This window comes from Laccaria bicolor, genomic scaffold, assembly GCF_000143565.1.
Source record: "Laccaria bicolor S238N-H82 LACBIscaffold_29 genomic scaffold, whole genome shotgun sequence".
Lineage (NCBI taxonomy): Eukaryota > Fungi > Basidiomycota > Agaricomycetes > Agaricales > Hydnangiaceae > Laccaria > Laccaria bicolor.
In genome coordinates, this window is record NW_001889900.1 from 278034 (window position 1) to 293693 (window position 15660).

A 15660-nucleotide genomic window follows, 5' to 3' on the forward strand; every position below is an offset into this window, starting at 1 on the left:
TCTTGACTGGAGTGCTGAAACGAGTAGACGTCACTTTCTATGATCGCCGTGAGCCAAAAAACTTCGATGAATTCCTTAATTCGCTTATTGGGATCGGGATGAAAGTTTCACAGCGGAACTTGGCTGGCGCTGTCATTCACCCTGAATCAAACAACACCAAGCTATCTACTGTTGTAAATATCAAATACGCAGAGTGGCCGTTACAAGATTTTCTTTCTCCTTGGGATGGTCAGGATCCCATGGAGGGGACTCCTGGTTCGAGGCATTTCAATTTTAACTAGTATTAGTTTTATTTACAGAAAATGGTGAACCAAGAGGTCAAAAATGAATTTAGTTGACGAAGAATCTGTTGCGGTAAAATACAGTAGGTATGAAGAAAACAGAAATTGGCCTGAACGGATATACATATCTCAATTAGTCTTCGTCTGCCAGTGAGTGCGGAGGTGTAATTCCATACTTTGGACCAGATACCGTTCGGACGTAATTGACAGGTAATTCACAGTTGCTTTGATCAGCGCCAGCGCTCCAGCGGAGGAACTCGAAAACTAGGTGTGAGATCGCGTCCAACGATAATCAATCCCCCACGATCCTTTTTGGGCCTCTGTTTTTTTTTGTGTCGAATTTTACTCTATTGGCGCGAAGCAAGCCTATAGCGCTTGACGTCGTATCGCGAAACGATGCCAGACCTATCGACACCGCCTTTCAAGGCCTTGCTTTTGTGGTGGCAGTAATGAGTCGTCCATGTCGAGAAATAGGAAAGGCTAAGTCGTCTTCGCAGAAAAAGTCCTGCTCTGCGGTACGTCTCCAATTCTGTCAAACAACACGAAACAGGGAAACAAGAAATCACGTACAAAAACCGTCCTTTTCCTCTCGGCGTTGTACCAGGAGCTGTGGAAAGGACTGAAGTGCAACGATCATGGAGGACGACAGAGGGATCGCGAGGAGACAAGGTGATGCAAGTCTCATCTGGAAATGGGTTGTCGGATGAGAAGTTTTATAGTTGGGTAAAGATCTATGGAATCAACACAATGGAGATCAGAATAAAGAATCACCAAGCGCTGTGAACACGTTTTGAGATCACAATTAGGAGCGGAGGTAAAAAGTCACATGGACGGAAACATGCCAGAGATATTTTGCGGCTAAGGGTTACTGGATTAGTACTAGTAGCGGCAGTGATTTTGGTTTTCTGGGGAATACCGTTTTTTTGAGATGCGTCAATTCCCTAATTCAAGTGGACGATCAAAGGAGGTGAAATAAAGTGGTATAGTTGAAGTGCAGTGCCTGATTCGCATCATTAGTTCATACACGTACTAGTAGAACGGCTGCCCAGAACAACCTGGAATCCTTTTAACGCGTAAGATTAGCAACTGACGGATATCAAATGGAATTTGAGCTCACAAGAGCACCTGAAACCTTGTGCAAAGTCTGGGGGAACAGACGATACATTCGGTGCAAGTCACAGCAGCACATCCACACAGCGGCGGGCTCATGGGGTTTCCGCCGCTGGCTCAACCGAGCAGCATTTTTTCAAGGCGAAAATACCAAAGTGAACACCGGCATCAATGCACACAAGTCATTTCTAAACGGGTGTGTATAAGTTTTATCGAAAGTGATTGCACACTTGCATCTGGGTCTTTGCCGTTATGAACGTATTGACTTCGCTCGGACGCTGTTGTGGTAAATCTTGAGTAACGAGCGGCAAGCGAAGAGCTGCTGAAAAACCTACTTTTCCTTAACGATCATGAGCAAAGGTTTGGATAGACTATAGTATAGTAACGGTGCCTGTTGAAAGTTGCCTTCAAGTTCAACTGAAGGTGGAAGCATCACCAGCGGGATAGACGTCGACAGCGCACAAAGCCACACCTTGTTGCTAGCGCGTCAGCCCTGATCAATGACCATCATAATCAGGACGTGGTCATTCGTTCCGAAGACGAGGCAAACATACCAATGCACAATCTATACCACAGGGCGGGGGTTGTTCGCGACTAGCTGTTGGTATTACCTATCTTCTATATTGCAGACCCCGCGCAGGGACACCAGCAGCCGCTTTTTGTGAAGTTCACAATCTCGGACTCCAATCAGAGATCAACCGAAAATCCTAGATCAAGTCAGAAAGAAACATCACACATAACTCATGCTTCGTAAAATCGGCACAGGTCGATGCAATCAGGTCACCGCCAAAAGCGCACATCATAAAACTCACCCCCAAGTATCTGCCAAAGTGTTCACATGCACCCGGTCAGTGAACAATAGAACATCAGCCCTACTCACCCGACTTCAATCCATCAACATTCAAAACATGTCCAAGATAGGCCAGGCATCCTAGCGAATCAGCAGTTTGTTTCATAGATAGAGTAGGGAACATCAACTACAATAATCAAGGAACCCCTGCAACTTCTGCCCCGTCCTCGGGGAAAACTTGAACGCCAGCAGTTTCTTCCCAAACGTTCTCACAATCCTCGCTACCCCGTCTTTCAGACCTACAACAACATCATCAGTTCTCGTTCTGAGAAGCAGCAAGGGTCAACATACCATCACCCACGTAGCTCAGCACTTCCCCGGCCCTCCCCACTTCCTCCCGGATGCGCTCTTTCTCATAAATCTCCTTTTGCGAAAGTTCCTCTTCCGGATTTGGAGGAACGTACAACTTGTTGAGCTCGACTTGGTATTCCTCGATGGCTGAGAGGAAAGACAGCATCGTCTCGAGAATCTTGGGTATATCGCGTTGCACAACACCGTATCGGTCCTCCGCCAAAGACGCGCACGTCAAGTGAGAAAGAACTGCATATTGTCACACGATCAACGACCCATCTTCATCTTGTATGGTAACAGAAAAGACTTACCCTCAACCGCGACAACGTCCAGCTCTCTGAACGGTAAACACACGTCAGCGACTTTGCTGGTTCTCTCCGCCGTCAACCACACCCGCCACTCCTGCCACAAATCCCTCACACGGACAGGAACATGCTTTTCAGATGTAGACCGGACAACCGTGTCGAGCTCCGCTTTCACCCGCGCCAGGAGCCCCGGCTTCGAATCCGAGTCTGGCTTCACCTCTTCCCCCGTCTTGGCGGCGGCTATCAACGGCAATTTAGCCTCTAACGATCTGAAAATCTCGGGAACGTGTACTGCTTCCGCGCCTGCATCCACAGCGTTCGCTATGGGACCATCCGCTGCAAAGGCGTCGAGGATGGTCGGGGAGGTCTTCCCGCCAGACCGGAATATGGGCCCTCGGATGACCTGGACGGGAGTTGCAGGCACCTTGTCGCTGAGTGGCGTTGTCTTGATTGGAGGAGGTATAGCCGCAGCTGGTGCAGGCTGCCCACGACGGAGAAAGTGCTGGTAGTCATTCTCGAGGATGAGGAGGCATTCTTGGGAGATTTGGTACCATAGATTGGGACCGTTCCCGTGATCTCCGAATATTGCTGTCCTCCGTGCACTGGCCGTTGTTGTTTCCTCCGTTGCAGCTGCTTTGAGCTCGGAGAGAGCGAAGAATTTGAACGTAACGTCAGAGGAGGAGACGCCCGATACGAGCGTTGTGTTTGGGTCTGTCGTGAGGTGAGTGATGGTGACTGGAACAGAGACAATTGTCTCAAACAATGATTCCGAGGCTTCCCAAATGAAGGCGGTTGTGAACCCCAGGAACCACGCACGGATGATCAGGGAGAAGTGCCGGAGAGGCAAGAACAACGTCCATGATCCCCTGAGGAAATGAGCGGTGAAAGGGCGGAGGAAGATGGGTAGAATCGGCATTTGGTAGAGGACGGGCAAGAGGACGCGGGCGATTGCGAAAAGGAAGGCCGCAAGTGGCAAGGAGATGGTGATGGTAAAGATGGAGATTAAGATGGCGACGAGGAAGTGGTAGACGCCAAACGGGCGGATATCGACGTTCTACAACGATTTGAGTGAGACGTAGAAAGGATTGAAGAGGACTTACTGCGAGCTGCCACCTGTACACAAACCTGTCATACATGATGTTGCGGAAAAGAAAAAGCAGCGCCGTTGCCACTTGCGTAAACAGCAAGAAAACAAGGCGGCCATTTAGGTAGTGTGGATGTTTTCTGTAAAACCGTCAGAGTTGAGGTCTCAAAGGCAAAAAAAACCACACACTTTGATTTGACGAAAAGAGAAAGCTTTGGGTCGTTCTGTTCCACAACATAGGCCGCTGTCGCATGGATCAACGCCACGGATAGTGAGGACACCACGTACACAGCAAAAGCTGCTTTTGTGCTGGTTTTTGCAAGAGAAACCTTTATCGAGCTGAGAGGCGATGTAGCGGGCGTCCGCGTAGCTGAAACACGGTTAGCAATGAAAAGAGCAAGAGAACCATTGCACTCACCTGTGAAGAACACTTTTCGCAAAACGACGACAGGTAGCGCCGTGCTCAACCAAGTCATCAGGCTGCTCGCCAGCGTCAAAGGCAAGAACGGAGCAATGACGACTCTGCTCAGGCCAACGCCGCCTGACCTCCATATCGTCCAAGAGCTCACTATGAGCCACGATAGCAATGCCGAAAACAAGAATATGTGGGAGAGGCGATGACGAAGAACGGATTTTACGAGTGGATCATAGCTCTGGCTTGCGGGAGGAATCAAAGGAGACGACTTGGAGCCTATTTTGGAGGCTATGGCTCTCACTGGGATTGATGTCCTCAGTTTCGAGCTGGTCGCTGGCGAGGACATCGAGGTCGAGGTCGAGCTCGCTGTGTTACGCTGCGTGACAAAGTCGCGTCCGTCACGGACGTCACACGCGCCAAGTTCGTGTTACTTTTATGTAATTTTGGTCCCTTCACTCCCCGTCTTGTCAGGTCTTTCCATGCTTTGCGCTCATTTTGTGGCATTGTAAATGGTAAATCCTTCCTTCCACCAGCTGATCCAGGAAGGCTGACCCGTCATTGGGATTTCGATAGTGGGGAGAGCCATTCATCGTATCATACAGCGTCATTGTGATTTTCGCCGAGACCAACAATCACTCGCGGGAAATTTGGGGACCTTGAATTCAGTCGGTTTGGAATTATTATACAATCTCTCAAGCTATTACTTACTGATAGAAGTAGGATAGAGATATTTTTATTACAGCGGCGTCTAAACAAACTACTTATACGCAATGTCTCGTCAAGGACTTGTTAGATTGGCCAGCACTGCCGCCTCGCCATCGGCCATCAAAATTTTGACCGCGTTGATAAGCATACTCAATCCATCGCCTTCTACGTCTCTCCCCAGCTCGAATTTGAAGCTTTCTTCGAGCATAGACAGTCCCATGAGCAGTTGCGGGGATACCCCAGGCAACGCAGGAAGATGTTGTAGGAGAAGTCGAATGTGGACTTGCGCGCCAGCCCAATTTCCCTGTTCCAACGCTTCGCGGAGTAACTTGTATTCTGCTCGGACTACGCGCCCTGCATCAGCGCGATCAAGGCCCGTCTCCAGCTCTTGTGTCAATTGGTCGACGGAAGAGTAGTCATGGTCTTCCAGCAAATAACCAACATCATACGAAGTTTCTTTGGAAACGTCCAGAACGCGGCTCATCGCTGGTGTTGACAGGCCGAATGCTTGTTCCATAAACGTTCGGGCGTATGGACGAATCTCACCCTCCAGTGTAGAGCTATCATCTTCTTTGATGGCTTTCACCATATGGGTCCATGCTGATTGACGAAGCTGAGCCAGTGCAGGAAGGTATTTCGTGGAGACCTCTTTAATGATATCTCCAACTTGGACTCTTCCCGATGAGTCCGACAGTCCCAGGTTTGCTACACCTTCTATCCAACTCTGCCCAAGCGCGTTACTTCCATCCTGTTGGCCACCAACGCTCTGAGCTCCTCCGAGCGTGACAATCTCCAGCTCGCACTGCTTGTCCCAGTACGCCTGCGCATCGTCGAAATTACGCTGGAAAAGGCATATGAAAGCTTTGAGACGGAACGCAATCTGTTTCGCGTGAATTTCTGCCGGAATTGACAGCGGTGTGTGCTCCCATTCGGAGGCTTTGATCAGATCGATGGAAAAGTCAACATGACGTGAGGCTTGCTCAAGGGCGACCTGAAATTCTGCCAAGTACATGATCGCCAGGTGATTCGATATCTGCAAAGCAAACGGGAGATCTTTCGTAGCCAAAGACTGCTTGGGCCCCCCAAATGTTGCGACATATTGTTTGAGTGTTGGCTCAAGATACGACAGGAGATATCGATGGTCAGGGACGGAGTCTCTGAACGCGAATCGGCTGGTGCTGAAGAAGTAGACAAGGCTATCTCGGGGCCAATCTTCCGCTTTAAGCGATGCACCCTCATTTGCGCAATCTTGCATAACAGCCACTATATTAACAAGAGACCGTTTTTGAATCCTGCAGATCAACGCAAAATCATACTTCCCAGTGAAGTTAAGCATCATTAATTGGTTCTGCGTTCGGTCGACCATGATTCGATATGCCTTGAAAAGTTGGTCGTCCTTTAACCGAGTCTCGAAGGGAATATAGGACCGGAGCATTGATCGGAGGAATATGGTCATCAGAGGGTGGACTTCTGTTATGCATTCCGTGTCGACGTTCATCGCCCACCCGCCGACGTCCTTGAAGATATTAAAGATACTCCCAAAATCCTTCCCGATTACTCTAGGCATTCCCGGGTCTAACTCATGCCACGCCGCAAGGATTCCAATAATTGCAGGTCCCTCTAGCCAAAAAAGGGCCAACGAGCGGAGAACGTTTCGCATTTGGAAGGAGGCACAGTTGAACCGACGAAAAAGGTCATGCAGTAACCTATCGCTTCCCGGCGTTGAAGGCTTGTGTTTCCACATAACATCAGCCCCAGGGATCATGTGAAGATGGGTATTCTGATAAAATTCGCCCAGGGTCATATTCCGAGCATTTGGAAGCATTACTTCTAACACCAGCGGTAGTCGACCGAAGAGATTCACTATTTGGTGGAGGCTGTTTTTCTCGCCTACGTCCCAACGATTCGTATCAACCCCCGCTTGTTCCAGAATTCTCGTCCCCAAGATGACCGCCGATGGAAGGTCCAAAGGTTTGAGATTGATGAATCGAGCAGGAACCTGCTGAAACCGCTCATTCCACCAAGCCTCGTCGCCTCGCCCGATTAATACCAACAGTGGTTTCCTCTGTCCTTTCGCCGGCGTGAAATTAATGAGGCTCTCAACAAATTGGTAGAGCTCTTGTCGTGTTTCCTCGGCCAGTGACCCCAACTTGGCATATTGAGGCAAGCTCGACAATGCCGCATCAAGGCTATCGAGAACAAAGATTGTCGAATGGTCACGACAGTTTTGAATTAACTGCGCAACCTCCGCCGGTATGTTACGTGGAGGCTTTGGTTTTTCTTTGTTCCACCACCCTAAAACGGCCTCCCCCATTTTCTGGGCGATCCCACTCTCAGGACCTTCGTTGCCGTTGATTCTGTCCACAAAACGGTGCATGGTCACTGGGGTCGGTGATTGCGCAAAGTCAACGTAGAAGACTTGCTCAACAAAGCTGGTGGCTCTCCAGACGTCCACCATCTGTCGGAGCAATGCGGTCTTGCCCACTCCTGCCTGACCGTACAGAATCAGGACTTGAGATTCAGTCAAATCTCTCTCGATCCTCAAAGCATCGCAATCCCTTCCAACTAGGTCAGGCCCATTGAATTCTGAATCGCGTTCTACGGCGCGTTCAGATAGAGGCGGAGGAATATTTTGGTGGACTTTCGGAGGTGTAATCTCCAAATCAACATCGGTGAGATAGGCCACTGGTACGATCCAGTCTTGTAAGGGGACCTCCAGTCCAAAACGAGCGCTGCGTAGTGGATTGTGCTGAAGGTGCTCCCGCGCATCTCGAACGGCTCGAGAGAAGGAAACTCCATGTTGCAGAAAGCTCCGGTAGAACTGTATAATGAAGAGTTTGGCCGCGCCGCTCATGAATTCTGTCTGCATGGCCAACACATTCGTGATACCTTCCTCCAGCATGACTGCTGCCAAGTTTGCCTCTACATCATGGGCGTGCGTGCTAGCCGACCTACATCCATTGGAGACAACGAGACGGATGCTGTGTTGCTGAACAAGCTTGGCGATTCTTCGAGCAGGGACAAAATCCAATTTTCCGCCGTGGCTTTTTGACGCGAATAGTAAGCCAGCCACAACTCTGCAGTGAAACTTAAGAGAGCTTCCGAGTGGTGGGTTATGAGGCTCACCTCGGATTTGCTTCTTCGGTCGTACTCCGAGTTGGTTGGCTCACGACAATACCGTGCATGTCAAAATGAACGAGGTGAAAATATCCTTGACCATGCCTTTCTGTAGACAGTTGCAAGTGCTTTCGGAAAGCAGCATATGTACCTGGGCGGACCACCTCCAGGGAAAACCGATAGCCAGAAGCCTGCTTCATCTTCCGAAAAAGCGTGGAAAGAGGGGCCAGTCCAAGGATGGGATCGACTTCTGGATTATCTGGGTCCAAGTTCCTTGCAACGACGAGTAGAACATTGAAGGACGGGAGTTTCGCGGTGGTCTCAAGAGGTCCCCATGGTACCAATTTATCGCGGTTGGAAAGGCTGGCGGTGTCCTCATCGAGATGTTTTGTAATTCTGCATGATGTAAATTTTCGCCTGACGACCACAGCCCCGACCATTCCTAACCACAGCCTCTCATCTTCCAAGAGTTCCCAATAAATTTGATGAATGGAAGGTCCGACTCCATCGCTGAGATTTTGAAATATTTCCACTATAAGCGTCTCTACTTCGCAGCCCGGCGTCTCCGCCAGTTTTATCATCGGGCCTACAGTCGCCAACCCTAGTTGCTCAAAGAGTGCGTCGCTGTACCTCTCGAGCAAGCGGATGCATTTGATTGCACGGTCTGCGTCAAAGGGCGACTGCGGATACCTCTCAAGGTACCAAACTATCTCATCTCCTTCAGCATTGGTTATTGGGAGATTGAGTGGGACTCGGGCGCGTATGATCTCGCCGTTGAGGGCGATGTCTACGGTCCACGATACAACGCCAGCTTCCGTGGGTGAGATTACGAGTTTGTTCGACTTCATGGTAGCTCTGAGGAGGCGTCAAAGCTTCGGGAAGTTTTTGAGCGCTGACTCGAACGGTGTATTATTAGAATGAGCAAGCGTACAAATTCATCAGACACTTGATCGTCTCGCGTGGGTGTGGCTGTTGATGGAACACACCTCGATATGGGTGTCAGGCACTGTAGTAATCTTATAACGGTAATCCGAGTCATGACTGGGTCGGGTCAGAGAATTATTGAAAATGCTGGAATGCAACTTACTAGGATAAAAAAACTTTGCATCGGAAAGCCCGATTGTCCAAAGTGGTCTGAGAAAGCGAATGATTTTGGGAAAGATTCGAAAAACTCTGAAACCCTTTGAATGTAAGATAAGTCCGCCAGCCATTTGACCTCCGTCGACAATTTCATGAGTTTGCCGCATTCCATCTCTTGGCGGATATTTTCATTCGACAAATCTGGTGGGATTGTGCGCTGGAGGATCCGTGCTTCGCGATCAGAGCTGAAGTGACCTTGGCGAATTTATAAGCAGAAATGCACCCGAGGGAGCTCTCGGACCGTCTGTAAGCTTGGGCGAGCCGTTTTGGCATTTGATGGCGTGGCTCTCATTTGGTATATGAGCTTGGGAGGGATTTTCTGGCTTTGATTCGGAAGAACGGCGTAGAGTGCGCCGTGATGAAAGTTTCGCAATTATAGTCGAATATTCCTCTACCAAGCTAATCTTGCTCAAGGGCATGGTTGTAGCAACATAGATTGGGGTTGACGTTCGCAGCTTTGAGCTGGACGATGGACCCGCTGGTACTAGTAGACAACGCTTGTCACCATCGTGACTTGAAGGCGCAAGAGTGAGAATTGATGAGTAATTCGCTCACGTGACGCATGCATGACCTAAAAATTCGAGCCCATTTCCTCAAGCCTTCCCTAAGAAATCTTTCTGACTCATTTACACGAAGGTGGATTTTACCCATTTCAAATTTCAAGTTTACTTCAAACCAGATTCTAGGCCTAGTAACCAAGCATGTTACTTCGGAAACAAGGCACACAAAGAGCTCTCACCTTGCTTGAACTAACAATCTCCGGAGAGTTCGGGGTGGACTGTGCATCCAAGAACAGATCCCGGGCCGCCAGGATTTTTGACTGATCACCGAATTAACATCTCAATGCCGTCTTAAGTTCTACTATTTTTAACCAACTTTCAACTGGACAATTGATCAAGCAACATGACTGTCAGCCTCCCAAATACGCTCTTAACTGGCGACTTTTTCTAACGTGCTCATTCTATTTTCCTTTCTTCTGACTCCTATGGCAAAAAAATCAAGATCATCGAAACCCTTGAAGTCGAAGGTGAACCCATTAACACCCATGCGTCGCTTCTTCTTCAAGCTGGAACTGCTCAGACAATCCTCGTCCTCCGGAACTGGCGAAAACAGGAGTTCCCGTATCTACCCTTCAGTCCTCCGTTCACTTCCACAAGATGAGATGATCAACGTCAATCCATTCCCTGCAGTCTCGTCAGCCACCCTTTCGAGCGACTGTGCGTCGACCAGCCATTCGCATCCAGCGTCTCAAACACAAAGCCAACGTGCCTGTCTCGCCATACAACAGCATGACCAGCCTTTCGATGCCATCGTCATTTCTACGCTTCCGTCTTATCCCTTCTGTTGCCATGAAGACCTCCTTACCATGTCACGCGCACAGCTCATCGGCGTCGCGCAACTGCTTAACTCGCGAATTCCTCCAGTCACCCGCCTTAGAGTCGAAGAGGATGTCTCTGATGCTGACATTCGCGCCTGGGTTGAGGTTCTCGTTGGTATAAAACTCTCTGTACCTGGCGCCCCGAAGGCGGTCAGGTGCCGACCTTTAGTGACAAACGGCGAGGAGGATAATGAAACGTTCGACTTCGACGCGCATGTGGATGCGATGCCATCACCGCCGACTAGCCCTCTATCAATGCGTATCTCTCGAAGACAGGAAAAGTTGCTCCCGCTTTTGAGCAGTCCACCACGACCCCTTGAATGCTTGGACGAAGCCGAGGAAAACATCTTTACGAGCAAAAGGCCATTGAAAAGGCGCAAGACCCAAGACGCCACGGTCCAACCTGACGACGTGAGCATGAGCCTGACACCACCCCCGCCCCCTTCGTCGCACCGCACATCCCGGCCCCTCGACGGCTCTCCAACCCCACGCAGAGTTCTCAGGTCGCATAGCTCAAAGCTCGCAAAGGCCGCGAATAATATTGACGCTTCCTTTGTCAACACCAAGCCTCGGTACCGATCTGCTAGCCGATCTGCGAAGAACATAAAAGGGAAGGATAGTACTTCCATGAGGCGATCCATCACCGTGCCGACCGCGACAAACTTTGCTCAGTATCGTCCACAGGATTCCTCCTTCCTCTCTGCCGAGTCTCGCAGTCGGGCTTCCAGTTCAAGCGCTCTGTCCGTTGCCTCGATCGAGAGTACTGACTCAGGCTCGATATTGGATTGCGACGAGGGAGGAAAATCGAAAGATGAGAGGCAAACATCTATTGTTGCTGGAATGATGAGTATGCAGGGAAGGTTAGACTGAGGTTCGCGGGTCGACATGACGGATTAAACATTTGATAATTTCGATTGCGCCTTCGTAAGTAAGTTACTCTTCGTTTATTTTTCCTTTTCCTTCCCCCACTGCTCCTTAGATAAATTTATTCTTTACACCGTAAATTTCGTTTTTTTTACATGACTCCCCTTTAAAATGCCTAAATTACACTCGTTCCATTAATCCCAGCTCTACTTTCGATATTTTCAGCGATATCCTTCAAAATACTTGCAAAGCCTTCATCGGCGTTGAACATGCGTATCGCGTCGGCAACTTGCAACCGTTCAGCGTCGCTCATGCCCTTGACAGCCTCCAGCATGGTTTTGACGAGGGATATCCAATAAACAGGACGCTGTGGAGGGTTAGGAATGGTTTCCAGATGCTGTTGGAGCATCTCAACATGGATTCTAGCACTGGCGAAATTACCCGATTGCAAATCCTCCGTCAAGAGTTTTTGTTGGATTCTCAACACACGAGCGGAATCGCCTTGATCAAGAGCTTCATCGAGGTCGCTTTGCCAGCTTTGGGGATCATATTCCTCTTGAACATATCCCACATCGTAACCCACGTCTTTGGATACGTCCACAACGCGAGACATGACCCCGGATGTCGCTCCTGATATCTGATCAGTAAAGTGCTGAACGTAAGGGCGCATGCTGTGCCTCAAATCTTCGTCAGGGCCAGCGCTTTTCATAGATTTCACAATTTCAGACCACGCCTTTTGGCGGAGCTCAGCAAGGGCTGGAAGGAACGTCGTCGTAGCCGTGTCTGCATTACTCGTGATTACGCTCATTGCATTTGCGACAGCTGCAGTGTCGCCAAACTGCTTTTTAATGGTAGCCATGCCCGCGGTTACGGTGGATGGATAGCCATTCGGGCCTAGAATAAACGTCTCCAACTCGGTCTGAAGGTCCCAGAATTTCTCCGCTTCTGCGAAGTTTCTCTGGCTAAGAGAGATAGTAGCCTTCAGACGAAAAGCCATCTGCTTTTCGAACATGTCGGGGGGATAAGAAAGTGGTGGGTGTTTCTCCTCGGATGCTTTGATCAACTCAAGGGAATATTGCGCTTGCCGTGCTGCCTTGTCCGGAACAAAACCTGCATCGAGCAGGTACATGGTAGTAAGGTGGTTAGACAGTTTTAGCGCGAATGGTAGATTTTCGGGGGCAAGACACTTCAGGGGACCCCCAAATTGCAGGACGTAATACCTCAACGCAGGTTCCAGATATTGCAAGAAAAAAAGATGATCTGGGACGGAGTCGCGGAACGCAAACCGACTGGAATCGATGAAAACGTAAACGGTCTGCATAGGCCACTCCTCCGCAGTACGGTTGGCTAAGCAGCACTTGAGACACGTCACAATGTTAGCCAACGACCGTTTGTGGACGTTGCATAACAACGCAAAGTCGAGGGAACCTCCAACAAGCTGGAGCGAAAGTGATTTGTGGGACTCGTCTAACATCCGTCCAAAATTCGTGATAAGAGTCGGGAAATCGAGCTTCTTTTCAAATGGAAGGTAGCCAAACAGTTTGCTACGGAGGTAGATTGAGAAAAGCGGGTGAATCTCGACTATGCCCTTCGTGGCGGCTTCCAAATCCCATGCGCCGAGGGCGGCGTATAGCAGCAGGTGAGTCTCAAGCACGTCCCAGAACTTATCTTCGTCCGTTTCAGGAGAAAACACCTTGGCCAGGACGGTATGACAAACGGGAAGTGCAGGGCCTTCAATCCAAAAAAGGCTGAACGACCGCAGAACATTCCGCATTTGATAAGAGGCGCGCATAAAAAATGTGTCGATATCGTACAAGATGCGATCAGCGCCCGGGGTAGATGGTTTACACTTCCAGATATCGCTCGAGGCGAGGAGGTGGAAATGAATCGTTTCATAAAAATTTGCCAACGATTTCTCAGTCACCACATGAGGTAAGACCACCTCCAGCGCAAGTGGGTTCCGGGACAGGAGGTTAACCAACCTATATAGAATTTCCATCTCTTTGATGTTCCAGCTCGACGTCTTCACGCCTGCTTGTTGCAGAATTCGGCCGCCCAAAGACACAGCGGAGGGGAGATCCAAAGGCATGAGTTTGAAAACACGGCTGCTGATAGTCTCGAAGCGGTTATTCCAGTATTCAAGGCCTCCAGCTCTTCCGAGCAGTATTACCATCGGTTTCTTTTGTCCCTGTTTGAGTGTAGAGTTGACAAGACGGTCGACAAGCGCTGATAACTCCGCACGCCGATCGTCATTCAGAGATCCTGAGCGCACCCTAGGAGAAAGTGCAGAAAGTGCGAGGTCGAGGCTATCAAAAATAAGGACAGAAGAGTGCTCATGACAATCCTCAACAAATTGTGCCATGTCCTCCGCAGTAACTGTCTTGTCCTGTGTCCACCAGCCCCAAAGCGAGCCACTGACCCTCCCAGCAAAGGACGTCATAGGTCCACCACCACTCTTCGCCCGTTCAATTGCTTCGGAAACGGTCACCAGAAACGGCGGTTGAGCAAAATCAACATAGATCACCCGTTCCGCAAACTTTGTAGCTCTCCAAACGCCCGCAAGATGGCGCAGAAGGGCCGTTTTCCCCACACCCGCCTGTCCCGTGACAATGAGGATTTTAGACTCGATCAAGTCTTTCTCGATGTTAAGAGCGTCTCGCCCACGACCAATCAGATCGATGCTGGCAGCGGGGGGAGTTGTGGTGAAGCCGGCCAATGACGAAAAAAAAGAAGGGAGTATTGACGCTGGAACTTTAAAGTCTTCAGATGGAGTCATTTCTGGCGGCATAATCCTCGCGTCAGCACCACAGAGGTAGGTCACAGGCACCATCCAATCCTCAAGCGCAACCTCCAACCCAAACCTCGCGCTCCGAATCCCATCCTTCCTCAATTCCTCCCGGGACGCATGGACTGCTTCAGAAAACGATAGACCCCTCTGCAAGAAACCCCGATAGAAATTTGCACTGAATGACGTCGCGGAACCACTCATCACGTCCGCTTGCATCGCCGCAACGTTGCTAATCCCTTCCTCAATGAACACCCGAGCTAAATTGGCGTCGGTACCTGCAGTTCGTGCGTTTGCAGATTGACATGCGTTGGAGACGACGAGGCGGATGCCGTGGTCGCGGAGGAGGATGGCGACTTTGCGGGCGGGGATGAAGTCCATTGGGGATCCGTGGGTCTTAGGGGCAAATGATAGGCCGGCTGTAAGCGGCCTGCAAGAGTTGAGCCAGACATTCGCGTTGCTTAATGGGAAGAACGTACTGGGTGGAGGAAGAGGCGTTGTTCTTGTCCGTCGAGCGCGTCCGCAAAACACCATGCATGTCGAAATGCACCAGGTGATGATACCCCTTGCCATGCCTCATGGTAGCAATCTGTAGATGTTTCCGTAATGCTGCGTATGTACCAGGCCGAACTATTTCCAAGGACAGCCGCGGCTTGACCCCAACAGCTTCTCGGAGTTCATCCTGTAGTGCGATTAGTGGTTTAAGACTGATAGTTGGGTCAACTTCAGGTTTGTTAGGGTCGAGGTCGCGTGCAATGACAAGTAAGAGGTTGAGGGAATAGTGTGATTCCGAGGGGGAGTTAAAAGGCTTCCAGAGTCGAAGGTGACCGTTTCGGGGAGTCGAGGTGGTATTGGGAAGCGCAAGTCGACGCCTGACTAGGACCTTGGTCGACCACAAGGAGGGTTGTTCCAACAGCTCCCACAAAACTCGTTGGATTGAAGGCGACGAATGTATCCCTTTAGAGTCCTCCCTCATTTCCACAACATCCAGCATCAAAATGCTCTGGTCCTCATCACCATCCTGGACTTTCAATCCCGAAATCACGTCCTCGAGATGCAGCTGCTCAACAAGCGAGGCAGTGTACTTCTTCATCAGACGCACCGCTTTGGCCGCGCGGTCAGCGTCAAAAGGAGACTTCGTGTAGTTCTCGAGGTACCAAAACACTTCCGCTTCTTCCTGAACATCAACTGGAATGCGAAAGGGCAGTTCGGGTTGGGTCATGTTGCCATTGAGCGTAAGTTGGATTGTCCATGATATAGAATCGTGCGAGGAGGAGGGAAGGCTGGTGACTTGCAGCAGATGGGAGGTGGTACCCATGCGCGGGCAGTTTGATT

At 50.0% G+C, this 15660-nt stretch overlaps 4 protein-coding genes across 4 annotated transcripts; 1 reads left to right on the forward strand and 3 right to left on the reverse strand.

Moving 5' to 3' along the window:
- Positions 1-2085: 2085 nt before the first annotated feature.
- Positions 2086-4944, reverse strand: LACBIDRAFT_295077 (uncharacterized protein; the record flags this gene model as incomplete). Its single annotated transcript, XM_001885120.1, is given in 12 exon segments — positions 2086-2098; positions 2204-2213; positions 2272-2368; positions 2455-2480; positions 2533-2781; positions 2844-3703; positions 3938-3943; positions 3963-4061; positions 4111-4291; positions 4340-4489; positions 4638-4702; positions 4889-4944. The coding sequence occupies 12 exon segments, from the start codon at positions 4942-4944 to the stop codon at positions 2086-2088; spliced, it is 1812 nt and encodes a 603-aa protein (XP_001885155.1).
- Positions 4945-5114: 170 nt separating this feature from the next.
- LACBIDRAFT_330762 (uncharacterized protein) lies at positions 5115-9410 on the reverse strand (the record flags this gene model as incomplete). The annotated part of the gene is made up of 4 exons (XM_001885121.1): positions 5115-8085; positions 8168-9013; positions 9145-9164; positions 9246-9410. 4 exons carry the CDS (start codon positions 9408-9410, stop codon positions 5115-5117), a joined length of 4002 nt encoding a protein of 1333 aa, XP_001885156.1.
- Positions 9411-10343: 933 nt separating this feature from the next.
- LACBIDRAFT_304804 (uncharacterized protein) lies at positions 10344-11546 on the forward strand (the record flags this gene model as incomplete). Its single annotated transcript, XM_001885030.1, has 1 exon — positions 10344-11546. The coding sequence occupies one exon, from the start codon at positions 10344-10346 to the stop codon at positions 11544-11546; it is 1203 nt and encodes a 400-aa protein (XP_001885065.1).
- Positions 11547-11715: 169 nt separating this feature from the next.
- Positions 11716-15643, reverse strand: LACBIDRAFT_304805 (uncharacterized protein; the record flags this gene model as incomplete). Its single annotated transcript, XM_001885122.1, has 2 exons — positions 11716-14755; positions 14805-15643. 2 exons carry the CDS (start codon positions 15641-15643, stop codon positions 11716-11718), a joined length of 3879 nt encoding a protein of 1292 aa, XP_001885157.1.
- Between the last annotated feature and the right edge of the window lie 17 nt (positions 15644-15660).